The 17806-nt window shown below is 40.8% G+C and overlaps 2 protein-coding genes across 7 annotated transcripts in view; one reads left to right on the forward strand and one right to left on the reverse strand.

Annotated features, from left to right (window-relative positions):
* LOC126954756 (60S ribosomal protein L14-like) overlaps positions 1–17806 on the forward strand; it is a 1186913-nt gene that overhangs the window by 637906 nt on the left and 531201 nt on the right. The window lies entirely within an intron of this gene.
* Positions 1–17806, reverse strand: part of LNX1 (ligand of numb-protein X 1) — a 195067-nt gene that overhangs the window by 19720 nt on the left and 157541 nt on the right. For all 5 annotated transcript variants that reach the window (XM_050790567.1, XM_050790565.1, XM_050790564.1 and 2 more), the window contains one exon: positions 1631–1762. In XM_050790567.1, coding sequence (XP_050646524.1) covers positions 1631–1762 — 132 coding nt within the window. The remainder of the gene's footprint in view (positions 1–1630; positions 1763–17806) is intronic.

The following is a 17806-nucleotide window of genomic DNA, read 5'->3' on the forward strand; positions in this document are numbered from 1 at the left end:
TCTTATTTTTAAAAAGCTACCTAGTTTCCTAAACCAAACAAAATTTTAGTAAGAATATAAAAATTGAAATCATCAAAGAATCATATATGTCTTAGTTTTATTTTAAATATGTCACTTTTTTGTGAGGATATTTCAGAAGGCAGATAGAATATAAGTTAAAATGGAAATAATTACAATTCCCACTAAGTCAATTTGTATGTTTCCAGGAATTAAGACACATGACAGAGGGTTGCAGCAGAAATGTGATCAGATCCTCCCAGCTCTTTCATGATGAGGAGGTGGAAGGAATTATAAAACCACAGTGCAGATGGAGGCTACCTTCTCCATAATTTGATGACTTAGAATATGACATATTCTAGTTAATTCAACTAAAATTAGTTAATTGGATAAAAACTTCAATTAAGTTAATAAACTAGTTTTCCATTAATAAAGATGATCAGTTAAATTTAAACATTAAGCATTTACTAGCAAAAAGACATCAGGGAGTCTCCTTATCCGTAAAATGTTTTAGTGGAATATATTTGGTCTGTCTAGACTCCTTATTGTAAATAAACATGTAATTTATGGATTTATGAGGCTTGGCTGGCTGGAGAACCCGGAAGGGTATATAACCTTGTAGGCTCTGTAATTAACACAGCATACAGCAGAGACGTTCCAAAATAAAAAAATTTGATATTGTTTCTGTATGTATTACTCAAAAACTCAATTTGTAAGCTATTCCAACCAACATATAGATTGACGTGGAAAGAAAAGGGCATTCCCTACTCTCTGTTGCAAGAAGAATGAGCTACCGTTAAGAATTTTTTTTAGTTACAAGTGATGCCATGAAACCAGAACTCAGGAGAAATGACTGAAAGAAGCTCATTAGCATCACAACAGGATGCCAAGCTAAAGCCATAGGACTCTTAATTTGGACTAAACAAGGTTTGTGTTGCTTAAACACGCATCTAAATGAAGAGGTTAAGGCATTGCATCTAACAGAAGCCACAGAGAGAAGTACAAATTGGGCTGCGTCACTTCATTTAAAGAGAGGCTGCAAACTGGTGGCCTGAAGAAGGAATTCCACCCACAGATCCACAGTGTTTTAGAGTTTTCTGGATTGAATGCCATATAACATGTGCTCTCTGGTTTGCCCCAATCCCCAACACTCCCTAATGTTACATGAGCTGCAAGTGTTTAAATTATCTTCCTGGGCCCTTCAGCAAACACAAACAAAAACTAAAAGTAGCCGGGAAATCATTGATTTCTAGGCAGACCAAAAAATTCAAAAGCCAGAAACCAAGCGAAGTGCTTGCTTCATTTCAAAGTGAATAAAATACAGTCCTTAAAAAAGATGACTCTTGGTAAAAACATGACATGTATTTGGCTTAGGCTAGAAATCAGGTTCCTGTATGAGGTCTGCATGATCAGGTTTCAAAACCTTCCTACACCTTCCTCTCTCCTGCTTGGATGGGAGACACCTGTTATCTCTTCAAGTCTTAAATATGGGACTTTGGGCTTTTAGTTTTACAAGTCAAAGTGTCTGCTTAAGTAAAAAAGTCCTGAGATGACACTTAGAAATGTTAAAGCAAGCAGCCTTCCCAAGAAATAGCTCCTTGCAGGAGCAGGGGACCTGCCCTAGAGGCCTCACCTTGGGAGTGTTGCTCCTCTCCCCTGGCCCTGGGGACCAGCTGCCATTGCTGTTCCAGCTGGCTTCCTGAAAGATGTCAGGGCTCCGCCGAACCTGGCGGGACACGATGAGGTGAACACGTCTTTCACTGGCCTGGGCAAGAAGACACAGGTATTAGCCACTGTCAGTTTCCATCCACTGCATCCAGCACCAGGGGCTTACAAAGACATCACTTTGATTATACCATTTTTTTTTTTATGGCAAAACATGGTTTCTAGTTTGTGGTGTTTTTTTGTTAATACCCATCTTGTAATTTGGCAACAGCATGAGAGCTCTTTCCTTTATCCTTAAACCAGGTAGTGAACGTTGCTCAAAGGGAAAATCTAAGGAAGGTTTGGTTCCTTCCAGTCTTTGAAAAGGCATCATTAGATATTGCTAATTCGTTTTTAATTAATGGTTCTACCACACACAAGCCATGTCCTAAGTTCTTCCTAGAAAGAATTAGGTTCACAGTGTAAAGTAGCAGCCCAAAGCAAAGGTCTGAGATCAATGGTACACAGTAAAGAAAAAGAGATAGAGTTAATGGCAGTAACCTGCCACTATAGGAAGAGAAATCCTGAGTCTGACACTTGCAAATATTTGGGCATAGGAAAGGTTTAGCACTTTAGAAATATGGGGATGACTTCATACATTAATATGTACAGCCTAATCAAAATTCTTTACCTTCAATTCACAATCACAAAGACATGGAATCAACTTAAGTGCCCATCAACTGATGGGTGGATAAAGAAAACATGGTATGTATATACCATGGAATACTACTCAGCCACAAAAAAGGATGAAATGTCTTTTGCAGCAACTTGGATGGAACTGGAGGCCATTATTTTAAGTGAAGTAACACAGGAATGGAAAATCAAATACTGCATGTTCTGACTTGTAAGTGGGAGCTAATCTCTGGGTATGCAGAGGCATACAGAGTAATATAATGGACTTTGGAGACTCAGAAAAGGGGAGGGTGAATGGGGTGAGGGATGAAAAACTGCCTATTGGGTACAGTGTACACTATTCAGGTGACAGGTGCACTAAAATCTCAGACTTCACCACCACACAATGCATCCATGTAACCAAAAACCATGCATATCCCTAACGCTATTGAAATACAAAATGTTTAAAAGACTGCAAAAGAGTAATTTGCCTTGATTCTTTATTTCTTATGGAACTACCACTTACTCTGACTGCTAATTGTCTCTGCTATGTACATCGATATTTGGACAGGCATTCAGAATAGCAAATATAGTACTTATTGGAAAGGTCTACTCCACATGATTGATACGGTTTGACTGTGTCCCCAGTCAAACCTCACCTTGAATCATCGCTCCCATAATTCCCATGTCATCGGAGCGACCTGGCAGGAGGTAATTGATTCATGGGGGCGGGTCCTTCCCATGCTGCTCTAGTGATAGTAAGTCTCATGAGATCTGATGATTTTATAAATGGGAGTTCCCCTGCACAAGCTCTCATGTCTGCCACCATGTAAGATATCCCTTTGCTCTTCCCTCCTCTTCCACCATGATTGTGAGGCCTCCCCAGATATGTAAAACTGTGAGTTCATTAAACCTTTATAAATTACCCACTCTCAGGTATGTCTTTATTAGCAGCACGAGAACAGACTAATACAATGATACATTTACAATTTGTCTTTCTGCCACAGATTAGCTTCACATGTGTCGGGTAGTATGGGTCATTATTCCAGAATTGCTGACCATTGAGATTTCAGAGCTGCAGGTCATTCAGACTGAATCTTAGACCTATGAAACTCACATAAATGGAGCTCTCTGGTGGCCTATGCTGAAGTAGCCAGCTGACCTCATTTATCTCTTTAGTAAAAGCTGAAAATGAATGAGATATGGAAGATTTGATTAGAAAGGTTCCCAAGACAGACCTGGTTTAGGGACAAGGAAGATGGAAGAGAGAGGAGTAAGGTTTGGTGGTTTCTGTCTTCATTCCATCCCTTGCCCACTCACCACCACAGCAGAGAAGAGGCAGTGACCTGCCAGCCTTCTTCCTATACAGGGATGGTTATTGCGCTAGGGGAGAAAGTCAGGTCATGAAAGGAGGGCATTGAAAGTCCATGCTCTTTTCCATTGACTCAGACAATGGGGGTGGAGATATTTGCTTCCTGTCTGCTATGGTCTGCACATGTTTCCTCAAAATTCAGATGTTAAAATCCTAATCCACAACATGGTGGCATTTGGAGGTAGGGCCTTTGGGAGGTGATTTGGTCATGAAGGCAGGTCCCTCCTAAGGGGATTAGTGCCCTTATGAAAGGGGCTGGAGGAAGTTTGTTTGCCCCTCTACCATGTAAGGATAAAGTGAGATGGTGCTATCTGTGAGGAAGTAGCCATCCCCAGACACCAAACCTGCTGGTGTCTTGATCTTTGACTTCTTGACCTCCAGAACTGTGAGAAATAAATTTATGTTGTTTATAAGCCACCTAGGATAGTGTGTTTTGTTACAGCATCATGATGGACTAAGACACTGCCTTTTCTGCATCTTCCTTCCCAGAGCACACAACTCACTCTCAGGAACTAGGACCTTGTTTTAAAAATCTCAAGTAAACACACTTTGGGAGGCTGAAGCGGGCAGATCACTTAAGGTCAGGAGTCCAAGACCAGCCTGGCCAACATGGTGAAACTCCTTCTCTACTAAAATACAAGAATCAGCCAATCATGGTGGCAGGCACCTGTAATCCCAGCTATTTGGGAGGTTGCAGCAGAAGAACTGCTTGAACCCAGAGGGTGGAGGTTGCAGTGAGCCGAGATTGTGGCACTGCACTCGCGCCTGGGTGACAAAGCAAGACTCTGTCCCCCCCACCAAAAAAAAAAATTCTTAAGTAAAAACCACCCACTAGTGAAACCATATTCCTATGGTTGTCTGACACTAACCAGTCCAAATCTTCACGACTTTGCGTTCTTATAACACTTCTTCTCAGGGCTCTCTTGAAACTTAGGGGTCATGATTTGGGTGGCTGTAAATTAAATGAACTTTTAGGGACAACTGCCTGGGTACAGTAAGAGTGTCTATTGTAACATCAAAATGGATGATCAGCCAGGTGAGTTGACTTATTTCACAAAAATTAGAAAATCCATCTGAAAAGGGCCCAAAAAAGAAGTTGGAGTCCTCTGCCCCATGCCCTTCAAACAAACCCCGGCCATCACTTCTGATCTCCCCAGCCAAGGCTAATGTGCCCTTCCTTTGTTCACCTATCTTGAATTCCCTGGTGTTTCTCATCACATATAAAGCTTGTGTCTGAACATAACAAAAATAAAAAGCCCAGGAAACAATTGTGAAGAAAGCTGACATGAAGAACGATGGAATTAGCCAACTAAATCCAATTCTTGGAAGAGTATTTTGTAAGAGCTGTGTCTTTCTTTGTACTGTAAGCCTCCCTTCTTCTAAATAAGATTATCTTTGGGAACTCTCTAAAGCAAAACTTACTAAAAGAGAAGAAGTGGTGAACATTCAGGTCAAAACCCCAATTACTGAGCTTGAATTTGCTCTCTTTGGGGAAACTCTGATGTTTTGAAGGATCCCAGCAGTGTGTCCGTAGGCCTGCAAATTGCATCATGTTCATTTTGGACGAGGAGCAGCCACATGATCTAAGCACCTCAAAAGAACTTAGAAACTTTTAGACTTACACATCGAATCAACTTGCCAGGCAAAATCCAAATTGCCGAGAAGAAGCCTGCAAGAACTATTTAATTCACATTTTCAAGGACAAATTTCTCACTGGATTTTCAAATGCTGGCTTTGGTATTAAGTTGTTGGCAGGAATAACAATACAATAAATAACTCTGGTATCAATTTACTTGGAAAGAAATTCTCTGCAAGACTGGATCTGTGGCTCTTACCAACCACCTTGTAAACTCACAGGAAGACTTTGATGCACTTTTGTGGTGTTTGAAGATATAAGGTGGAAAATGGGCTAATATGCTTGTCCTGGCTTTAACTCCTATCAGGAGCTGGATTCAGTGTAAAGAAACATCCCCTAGCACTACAGAATCTTTCTTTCCACTGGTATGAATGTGGCGTGAGTGTGAGGAGGGGGAATATGGGGGAGACACAGAAAGACTGAATGAGAAAATGGCAGAAACTTGTTTATTTCACACCTACATGATATGTGCCAAGAAAGTGAATACAGCAGATCTGTCATTCCAGCAAGCAAAGAATAGCTTGCTGCAAGAAAGAGGTAAGACAGCTTCTCTCTTGCATCTCTTGGGATGTTGCAATTTGGGCAAAAGGATGGTTTAACAACGGTGGCTACCTTAATTAGAAGGCGTGACTTAAAGTTTCCTCTCCTCTCTCCCTTAAGAATCCTAGATTGTGATCTAGGCAAATTCGGGACACACTGGTTACAACCTGCATAGCTTGACTGCTGTACCATATTCTTTCTCTCCCAAGAGCGCAAGCATTAGACTCCCTCTCTCTTTTCCGCCCTGGGCCAGTTCCCTCCTTAGGAAACTTGGTGGTCCTCCGCTCCTGGGAGGGCACCATATTGATGCCAAACTTAATGAAGACACCCAATCGGCAGAGTGCACTACCGCCCAGAGCTCCTGGGCTCAAACGACCCTCCAGCCTCAGCATCTGGAGTAGCTGGGGCTACTTCACCCGGCATCCCTCTCTCTTTCTACAGGCAAAGAGGAAGGGGTTCTGATGCCATCCATATTCTCCCCTGTGGACTTTAGTTTGTTGGCAGCCTCCTGACAAGCACTCTGTCCCCAAGGCTGATCTATGCCTACCCTGGGCCAGACACCACACTGGGAACCTTGAGGACATGGTTCCTGCCCTCCTGGATTGTTTCCTACTGCAGGGATAGTCAGATGGGAGTGCCATGAAAGAGAAATAGCAAATATACTTAAGGGTTTCCAGAGGTGGGACCGATTACTTCTGGCTGAGGAAATAGGAACCATCTAATATTCAGAAAAAAAAGAGGGTTAAAACTAAGTAGCATTTGTATGGAAGGACTTGCTTTCTGTCGTTTTGTTTAATGACTGCTTTTCTCTGTTGAGATTTGACTCAAAACTGCCAGTCATATTTATATGATGGAACTAAGCATTTTGCAGAGCTGTACACTGGAGCACAGGGCATCTTTCTACTTTCTTGGCATTGCATGAATCCATACAGTGGCTAAGAGAAGAAAAACATAGTCCAGAAGCCTCATTTATATGTACCCATCTTTAAATAACAAAGCCTATCTCTTATAGCTGGAAGGAGTCTGGAAGCATTGCACTGTGATCTCTTGCTGATCAAGCATCTTCCTTTGTGTTCAGCCTGCAATTGACTCTTTCCCTTCCAAAATCCACTATGGCTGATGAAAACTGCTCACACTGTCAGGGCGTAACATAGATTTGCAACTTCCCAGAACAGAAAGATGGGAGCCAAACATGCCACCACACAAGGAGCAGCATTTTGTAGAGCTGTACACTGGAGCACAGGGCATCTTTCTACTGCCTTGGCATTGTGTGGGTCCATACAGTGACTATGAGAGCCAGTGATAACGTACAGGGAGAGCAAGAACTGGTCAAGTACCTGTTCTCATCCAGCCAAAGGCTTCACCTGCTCATTGGCAGAGAAGGATTGGAGTTAAGCCAAATGCATGACAACATTTGCTGCCTTTTTGACATATAGGTATATGCTTAAGTAAAATGTATAATAAACTATATAAAATGCACTGGGTTCATTTGTTATTGTGCTTCTCATATGAGTTTTATAAAGTTTCAAGTTAAGAAAGTTAAGAGTTGCCACCCTCTCCCCACAATGCCCCAGGGTGTTATTCTATACACACACTTGAAAGGAGACTCTAAACCCACTGCTGGGCATCAGGACTGTGTTGTTCAGAGTAGGCAGACCATGTACATAGCTCCCTTTATAGAATAGCCTTGGTCCACAGGAGACTCATGCTTGATTGTGTGGGCCCCTTGTTACAGAGACAAGTGAGAGCTGTAATGCGACTGATAACTATATAAGCTACTTAAAGAGTTCCTCCTCGAGAGAGGGCGGGGGAGCAAGATGGCTGAATAGGAACAGCTCCAGTCTCCAACTCCCAGCACGAACGACACAGAAGACCGGTGATTTCTGCATTTTCAACTGAGGTACTGGGTTCATCTCACTAGGGAGTGCCAGACAATCGGTGCTGGTCAGCTGTTGCAGCCCGACCAGGGAGAGCTGAAGCAGGGCAAGGCATCACCTCACCTGGTAAGTGCAAGGGGGAAGGGAATCCCTTTTCCTAGCCAGGGGAACTGAGACACACAACACCTGGAAAATCGGGTAACTCCCACCCCAATACTGCGCTTTAAGCAAACGGGCACACCAGGAGATTATATCCCAAACCTGGCTGGGAGGGTCCCACACCCACGGAGCCTCCCTCACTGCTAGCACAGCAGTCTGCTATCTAACCTCAAGGCAGCAGCGAGGCTGGGGGAGGGGCGCCCGCCATTGCTGAGGCTTAAGTAGGTAAACAAAGCTGCTGGGAAGCTCGAACTGGGTGGAGCTCACAGCAGCTCAAGGAAACCTGCCTGTCTCTGTAGACTCCACCTCTGGGGACAGGGCACAGCTAAACAACAGCAGCAACAACAACAACAAAAAAGCAGCAGAAACCTCTGCAGACGCAAACGACTCTGTCTAACAGCTTTGAAGAGAGCAGTGGATCTCCCAACACGGAGGTTGAGATCTGAGAAGGGACAGACTGCCTGCTCAAGTGGGTCCCTGACCCCTGAGTAGCCTAACTGGGAGACATCCCCCACTAGGGGCAGTCTGACACCCCACACCTCACAGGGTGGAGTACACCCCTGAGAGGAAGCTTCCAAAGCAAGAATCAGACAGCTACACTCACTGTTCACCAATATTCTATCTTCTGCAGCCTCTGCTGCTGATACCCAGGCAAACAGGATCTGGAATGGACCTCAAGCAATCTCCAACAGACCTATAGCTGAGGGTCCTGACTGTTAGAAGGAAAACTATCAAACAGGAAGGACACCTACACCAAAACCCCATCAGTATGTCACCATCATCAAAGACCAGAGGCAGATAAAACCACAAAGATGGGGAAAAAGCAGGGCAGAAAAGCTGGAAATTCAAAAAATAAGAGCACATCTCCCCCTGCAAAGGAGCGCGGCTCATCGCCAGCAATGGACCAAAGCTGGACGGAGAATGACTTTGACGAGATGAGAGAAGAAGGCTTCAGTCCATCAAACTTCTCAGAGCTAAAGGAGGAATTACGTACCCAGCGCAAAGAAACTAAAAATCTTGAAAAAAAAGTGGAAGAATTGATGGCTAGAGTAATTAATGCAGAGAAGGTCATAAACGAAATGAAAGAGATGAAAACCATGACACGAGAAATACGTGACAAATGCACAAGCTTCAGTAACCGACTCGATCAACTGGAAGAAAGAGTATCAGCGATTGAGGATCAAATGAATGAAATGAAGTGAGAAGAGAAACCAAAAGAAAAAAGAAGAAAAAGAAATGAACAAAGCCTGCAAAAAGTATGGGATTATGTAAAAAGACCAAATCTACGTCTGATTGGGGTGCCTGAAAGTGAGGGGGAAAACGGAACCAAGTTGGAAAACACTCTTCAGGATATCATCCAGGAGAACTTCCCCAACCTAGTAGGGCAGGCCAACATTCAAATCCAGGAAATACAGAGAACGCCACAAAGATACTCCTCGAGAAGAGCAACTCCAAGACACATAATTGCCAGATTCACCAAAGTTGAGATGAAGGAAAAAATCTTAAGGGCAGCCAGAGAGAAAGGTCGGGTTACCCACAAAGGGAAGCCCATCAGACTGACAGCAGATCTCTCAGCAGAAACTCTACAAGCCAGAAGAGAGTGGGGGCCGATATTCAACATTCTTAAAGAAAAGAATTTTAAACCCAGAATTTCATATCCAGCCAAACTAAGTTTCATAAGTGAAGGAGAAATAAAATCCTTTACAGATAAGCAAATGCTTAGAGATTTTGTCACCACCAGGCCTGCCTTACAAGAGACCCTGAAGGAAGCACTAAACATGGAAAGGAACAACCGGTACCAGCCATTGCAAAAACATGCCAAAATGTAAAGACCATTTAGGCTAGGAAGAAACTGCATCAACTAACGAGCAAAATAACCAGTTAATATCATAATGGCAGGATCAAGTTCACACATAACAATATTAACCTTAAATGTAAATGGACTAAATGCTCCAATTAAAAGACACAGACTGGCAAACTGGATAAAGAGTCAAGACCCATCTGTCTGCTGTATTCAGGAGACCCATCTCACACGCAGAGACATACATAGGCTCAAAATAAAGGGATGGAGGAAGATCTACCAAGCAAATGGAGAACAAAAAAAAAGCAGGGGTTGCAATACTAGTCTCTGATAAAACAGACTTTAAACCATCAAAGATCAAAAGAGACAAAGAAGGCCATTACATAATGGTAAAGGGATCAATTCAACAGGAAGAGCTAACTATCCTAAATATATATGCACCCAATACAGGAGCACCCAGATTCATAAAGCAAGTCCTGAGAGACTTACAAAGAGACTTAGACTCCCATACAATAATAATGGGAGACTTCAACACTCCACTGTCAACATTAGACAGATCAACGAGACAGAAAGTTAACAAGGATATCCAGGAATTGAACTCATCTCTGCAGCAAGCAGACCTAATAGACATCTATAGAACTCTCCACCCCAAATCAACAGAATATACATTCTTCTCAGCACCACATTGCACTTATTCCAAAATTGACCACATAATTGGAAGTAAAGCACTCCTCAGCAAATGGACAAGAACAGAAATTATAAGACTGTCTCTCAGACCACAGTGCAATCAAACTAGAACTCAGGACTAAGAAACTCAATCAAAACCACTCAACTACATGGAAACTGAACAACCTGCTCCTGAATGACTACTGGGTACATAACGAAATGAAGGCAGAAATAAAGATGTTCTTTGAAACCAATGAGAACAAAGATACAACATACCAGAATCTCTGGGACACATTTAAAGCAGTGTGTAGAGGGAAATTTATAGCAATAAATGTCCACAAGAGAAAGCTGGAAAGATTTAACATTGACACTCTAACATCACAATTAAAAGAACTAGAGAAGCAAGAGCAAACACATTCAAAAGCTAGCAGAAGGCAAGAAATAACTAAGATCAGAGCAGAACTGAAGGAGATAGAGACACAAAAACCCTCCAAAAAATCAATGAATTCAGGAGTTGGGTTTTTGAAAAGATCAACAAAATTGACAGACTGCTAGCAAGACTAATAAAGAAGAAAAGAGAGAAGAATCAAATAGATGCAATAAAAAATGATAAAGGAGATATCACCACCGACCCCACAGAAATACAAACTACCATCAGAGAATACTATAAACACCTCTACGCAAATAAACTAAAAAATCTAGAAGAAGTGGATAATTTCCTGGACACTTACACTCTTCCAAGACTAAACCAGGAAGAAGTTGATTCCCTGAATAGACCAATAGCAGGCTCTGAAATTGAGGCAATAATTCGCCTACCAACGAAAAAAAGTCCAGGACCAGATGGATTCACAGCTGAATTCTACCAGAGGTACAAGGAGGAGCTGGTACCATTCCTTCTGAAACTATTCCAATCAATAGAAAAAGAGGGAATCCTCCCTAACTCATTTTATGAGGCCAACATCATCCTGATACCAAAGCCTGGCAGAGACACAACAAAAAAAGAGAATTTTAGACCAATATCCCTGATGAACATTGATGCAAAAATCCTCAATAAAATACTGGCAAACTGGATTCAGCAGCACATCAAAAAGCTTATCCACTATGATCAAGTGGGCTTCGTCCCTGGGATGCAAGGCTGGTTCAACATTTGCAAATCAATAAACATAATCCAGCATATAAACAGAACCAAAGACAAGAACCACATGATTATCTCAATAGATGCAGAAAAGGCTTTGGACAAAATTCAACAGCCCTTCATGCTAAAAACGCTCAATAAATTCGGTATTGATGGAATGTACCTCAAAATAATAAGAGCTATTTATGACAAACCCACAGCAAATATCATACTGAATGGGCAAAAACTGGAAAAATTCCCTTTGAAAACTGGCACAAGACAGGGATGCCCTCTCTCACCACTCCTATTCAACATAGTGTTGGAAGTTCTGGCTAGGGTAATCAGGCAAGAGAAAGAAATCAAGGGTATTCAGTTAGGAAAAGAAGAAGTCAAATTGTCCCTCTTTGCAGATGACATGATTGTATAGTTAGAAAACCCTGTTGTCTCAGCCCAAAATCTCCTTAAGCTGATAAGCAACTTCAGCAAAGTCTCAGGATACAAAATTAATGTGCAAAAATCACAAGCATTCTTATACACCAGTAACAGACAAACAGAGAGCCAAATCATGGATGAACTTCCATTCACAATTGCTTCAAAGAGAATAAAATACCTAGGAATCCAACTTACAAGGGATGTAAAGGACCTCTTCAAGGAGAACTACAAACCACTGCTCAGTGAAAAAAAAGAGGACACAAACAAATGGAAGAACATACCATGCTCATGGATAGGAAGAATCAATATCGTGAAAATGGCCATACTGCCCAAGGTTATTTATAGATTCAATGCCATCCCTATCAAGCTACCAACGAGTTTCTTCACAGAATTGGAAAAAACTGCTTTAAAGTTCATATGGAACCAAAAAAGAGCCCGCATCTCCAAGACAATCTTAAGTCAAAAGAACAAAGCTGGAGGCATCACGCTACTTGACTTCAAACTATACTACAAGGCTACAGTAACAAAAACAGCATGGTACTGGTACCAAAACAGAGATATAGACCAATGGAACAGAACAGAGTCCTCAGAAATACCACACATCTACAGCCATCTGATCTTTGACAAACCTGAGAGAAACAAGAAATGGGGAAAGGATTCCCTATTGAATAAATGGTGCTGGGAAAATTGGCTAGCCATAAGTAGAAAGCTGAAACTGGATCCTTTCCTTACTCCTTATACGAAAATTAATTCAAGATGGATTAGAGACTTAAATGTTAGACCTAATACCATAAAAACCCTAGAAGAAAACCTAGGTAGTACCATTCAGGACATAGGCATGGGCAAAGACTTCATGTCTAAAACACCAAAAGCAATGGCAGCAAAAGCCAAAATTGACAAATGGGATCTAATTAAACTAAAGAGCTTCTGCACAGCAAAAGAAACTACCATCAGAGTGAACAGGCAACCTACAGAATGGGAGAACATTTTTGCAATCTACTCATCTGACAAAGGGCTAATATCCAGAACCTACAAAGAACTCAAACAAATTTACAAGAAAAAAACAAACAACCCCATCAAAAAGTGGGCAAAGGATATGAACAGACATTTCTCAAAAGAAGACATTCATACAGCCAACAGACACATGAAAAAATGCTCATCATCACTGGCCATCAGAGAAGTGCAAATCAAAACCACAATGAGATACCATCTCACACCAGTTAGAATGGTGATCATTGAAAAGTCAGGAAACAACAGGTGCTGGAGAGGATGTGGAGAAATAGGAACACTTTTACACTGTTGGTGGGATGGTAAACTAGTTCAACCATTATGGAAAACAGTATGGCGATTCCTCAAGGATCTAGAACTATAAGTACCATATGACCCAGCCGTCCCATTACTGGGTATATACCCAAAGGATTATAAATCATGCTGCTATAAAGTCACATGCACACGTATGTTTATTGCGGCACTATTCACAACAGCAAAGACTTGGAATCAACCCAAATGTCCATCAGTGGCAGACTGGATTAAGAAAATGTGGCACATATACACCATGGAATACTATGCAGCCACAGAAAAGGATGAGTTTGCGTCCTTTGTAGGGACATGGATGCAGCTGGAAACCATCATTCTTAGCAAACTATCACAAGAACAGAAAACCAAACACCGCATGTTCTCACTCATAGGTGGGAACTGAACAATGAGATCACTTGGACTTGGGAAGGGGAACATCACACACCGGGGCCTATCATGGGGAGGGGGGAGGAGGGAGGGATTGCATTGGGAGTTATACCTGATGCAAATGACGAGTTGATGGGTGCAGCACACCAACATGGCACAAGTATACATATGTAACAAACCTGCACGTTATGCACATGTACCCTAGAACTTAAAGTATAATAATAAAAAAAAAAAGAGTTCGTCCTCTAGGGTTTCATCATCAACATGTTTTACATATTTTACCTGATATTTTAATAATCACTTCTTTAAGAAAATTTATCCTGCATTCCTCATTTCTTTTCCAAGTGTCTCAGAATGAGACACTTGGTTTCTTTTCCAAGTGTCTCAGAATGAGACACTTTGGCTTTAAAGATTTTTCAACATATACTTGTGGGGACTGCTCTTTCTACACTGTCTGTGTTGCCCCATTTTAGAATCTCTTCCAGCAAGTGTTCAAGTATCATTCTCAGTGAATCCATCTTGTGCTCACAAAGCCCTGGGAAATTGTGAAGGCACTGATTCCATAAAATTAGAAATCAAAGACACACAAGAAATGTCAGACATCATCTCATCCAACATTTTCTCTATAGCTTGTAATTCAATTTCCCTAAAAATTCCTCGTCATGCTGTCACCCAGCTCATGCTTCGGTACCCCCAATGACAGGGAGCTCACCGTATCCCAAGGCAGCACTGGCCATTTTTAGACAGTGCTAGTTAGAATGTTTGTCCTTAGGTTGAACTTAAATTTGCCATCCTATTGCTTCCTATTGGTCTAGTTATGTTCAGTAGGGCAATCCCGCATCATTTTCCCTGTGACAATCCTATTTGAAGATCACTCTCATTGCCCCCTCTTAGCTCTTTCCCTTTCCAGGTCAACTATTCCTAGTTTTTTCCACATTGAATATCTTTTCAAGTCATCTCAAAAATGTAGTAAGTTCTGGACTCTCTGTAATAAAGTTATGTGTGTGCACATGCAGAATAGAACCCAGAAGATGAGTTCTGGTCTGTCCAGTTACAGAGTAGGGTCTTTTTGTTGATGAACCAGTTGCATGGAGGATCTCATTAATGGTGTTTCAATTTTGTCATTTGTACAAGCATAGGGGATTGTCTCTATGTTCTATGAATCCAAAAATTCAATAGATTCCTGTCTTTACCTATGGATTAATTGAAAGGTGACAAGGAGATATTCAGGACTGCACTATAGGGCAAATTATAGCAGAGCAGCCTACCCCTGAGACCACATGATGCCATACAGACCTTACATGACAATACAGACAACTGGAAGCATCAGAACCAAATGATATGCTAGAAAAAATCAAAGGCATCAGTCATTCCTGTTGATATGTCAGTGTATTTCCCAACAAGGTATGGAAACAGAATCCTTCCCCTTTCCTTCTTTCCAGTAAACAAAAGAACTTCCAGGGAAAAAAAAATCCTTCCATTGAGCAACGAGTTGGAGGCTCCAGAAATATAACTCTAGAATGAATTAGTGGTGTACTATAAGTTGATGTTCCCTATAAAATGAGTTTGGCAGAGCAAATCTGGTCTGTGTTGATTTGTTTGCCATTGAAACTTTGGACCCCCAGCAAAGCGCCTGATATATTATTAAAAAGTTTATGAGTATCTCATGCTGAAGAGGTGGTAGCTCCTTCAGGAAGCTAAAAGCAATCAGTCTGGTCAAGGAGAGAGGAAATTAAGGAGGCTTTGAAGAAACATAGTAAATAGGATCTTAAGATTCGATCGGGGTGGAAAAGGAGAATTAGGGCAGCAATATGGTTTATTTTTCCCAGTAGACTATAGCTCCATGTTCATCCTTATGTTCCCAGAAGCATATATCTTTAGATTCAAAGACATTAATGATAATACAGATGGTGACTTATATGGGGTCATACAGATGACAGTGACAAGGGCAAGACACAAAGATTTAGTTCTTGAGTCCCTGAATCTGCTGGTGGCTGAGTCAGTAAAATGACTCAGCATCCTTGCCTCATACACCACTTCTTTTACGATATCTAAAAGTTACTCTCATGATTATGTTCTATAAAAAATATGTATTTGGGGGGATATGTGGGTTAGAGGAAGGGTAGTGAAGTTTCAAGATCCCCTAATATTTGTAGTGTATAGCCGCACATAATGTTCACTCACGGAATTCTAAGTTGAAAAGCTATACAGTTTACCAAGTCACACCCTGTATCAAGAATGCATAAAATTTGGAGCCCTATACAAAAATCATTTGGACTGAGAATTCAGCTCAAGGAGATTAAAAAATAATCTCTAATCACGTCTATGTGCATTAAATTTACCACAAAACCATGGTAAGACAATTTATTTAAGTAGGGATTTAATTCCAGATTAAGTGTACTGATCTGTTAAAAAAAATACAGATCTATCAGGTTTTATTTCACTGGTGATTCTCACTGGCTCCAGGGGACTTGAATGTTTACAGTACCACAAAAGTTCTACCCTTTTTTGCAGGTATGCAGCAGAATTCATGAGCTGGAATCATGTATTTAAAATGCGTGTAGGTAATGCAAGTAGTCCATTATGGGTTTTGTGGCTCTGTCTGAAGGTCTATCTCATTTAAAAAAAAAAAAAAAAAAAAAAAAAAAAAGTTTGAAGAGCCTGTTGTCAAATATTCTTTGATGAAATGAATTCTCATTTAAATATTGATTCATATAAGGAAAAAACAATTACACATATGTCAGTATTGATGAAAGCCCATATTATCATCAGCTCTGCAAATGGCTTTGAGTATTTTCAGTTTCTTCATCAAGTCTGGAATTGCCTGGGAAAAAAAGGCTTAAGAGGGACATGCAAATTTGAATCTTTGGTCTATTATTTCTTTGTTCTCTTATCTTAGCTATGACATATGACAGTTCCAAACAGTTTCCTCTTTCATACAGTTATTCCAGTCATTATGCCCAAAACACTTGAGAAATTGACGATGGAGAAAAATAAAATTGTACTTAGTTGCTACATAAGTCATCAGCACCATATTTGAGGCTTCTATATCCATAAGGACTTTCTTCTTAAAAGGACCTGGCAAACCCAGGCTGCTGCTGAGTAAGCTGAGGTTAGAGCTCAACATATGTAAAAATTGGTCAAACATAAAATGGTTGTGGCCTCTCTGTAATAACTCTTCCCTGAAATAATGCAGAAAAAAAGCTGAATGTGGGGTACTGTGGGAGAGAACATGACCAAAAAACATGTTGTCTGGGAATTTCTTTGTAAGACAAATGTGATTCATGGAGTAGACATACAAAGGCAACATAGTCAAGGATTGGTTAGAAATTTGAGTCTCAACCTTTGAAGGATATTTAGTTTAATCCCCTCAGCCTGGTGTGTGTTACAAATATCACATAAATAAAATCCACTCTTCAGAAATGGCATGTGATTGCTTAGCTAGGTTTTTCCAGCATTCCGTGTTTTCCATTTCTTTTTCAACTAGCTTTGATCCCATTTTTTTAAAAAGGTTTTTCCTGCTTATAAAGCATGTTGGCTTTGTTTAGTAAGCAAAAGAATCTTTTAGGAAGTCCCAGTGTTAGGCAAGATTTTATTTTATAAATTAACTTTCTCAGGGAAGAAACGGTTTTTGCTCTTCTGTTATTAATCTACAAAAGCAAAATGCCATATGTAGTCAAGATTTTTCCAAATGACATGATGAGTAAGAGTTTTTCTTTTGTTTATTGCGAAGAATAGTTGGCAAACATTATCTCCAGAATGTGAGTTGCACCAATTGACCTGCAGAGGGAGTTAACAAGTGTAACATGATAAAATACTGGTGGTCACCTAAAAGGCTAGTTTTCAAAGTGAGGAAAAAAAAAAATCATGCTAAGAACACAGTTTCTTCATAAAGAAATACAATGGACTCTCCCTTTTCCATGTGTGAAGGTTTTCATAAACATAGTATATTTTCTCTTCGCATTCACTGACCAGCTAATGCCACCTGCCTGATGCTGACTTGGTTGTTTTGAGATCAAAGGTAGGAATACATTCCAAGCTCTATGAAGCCAGGAACTGTACCAACCTAGTTCACAATGGTACCACACACCTCTAGGCACAAAGAATTGCTCAGCCAATAATCACTGAACAAATTCAAGGGGACAAAAGTAGATACAATATCTTGGGGACAAATAGCATGTGAAAGCAGATTTGGTGCTTCTTTGGTAAATGG

This window comes from Macaca thibetana, chromosome 5, assembly GCF_024542745.1.
Source record: "Macaca thibetana thibetana isolate TM-01 chromosome 5, ASM2454274v1, whole genome shotgun sequence".
Taxonomy (NCBI): domain Eukaryota; kingdom Metazoa; phylum Chordata; class Mammalia; order Primates; family Cercopithecidae; genus Macaca; species Macaca thibetana.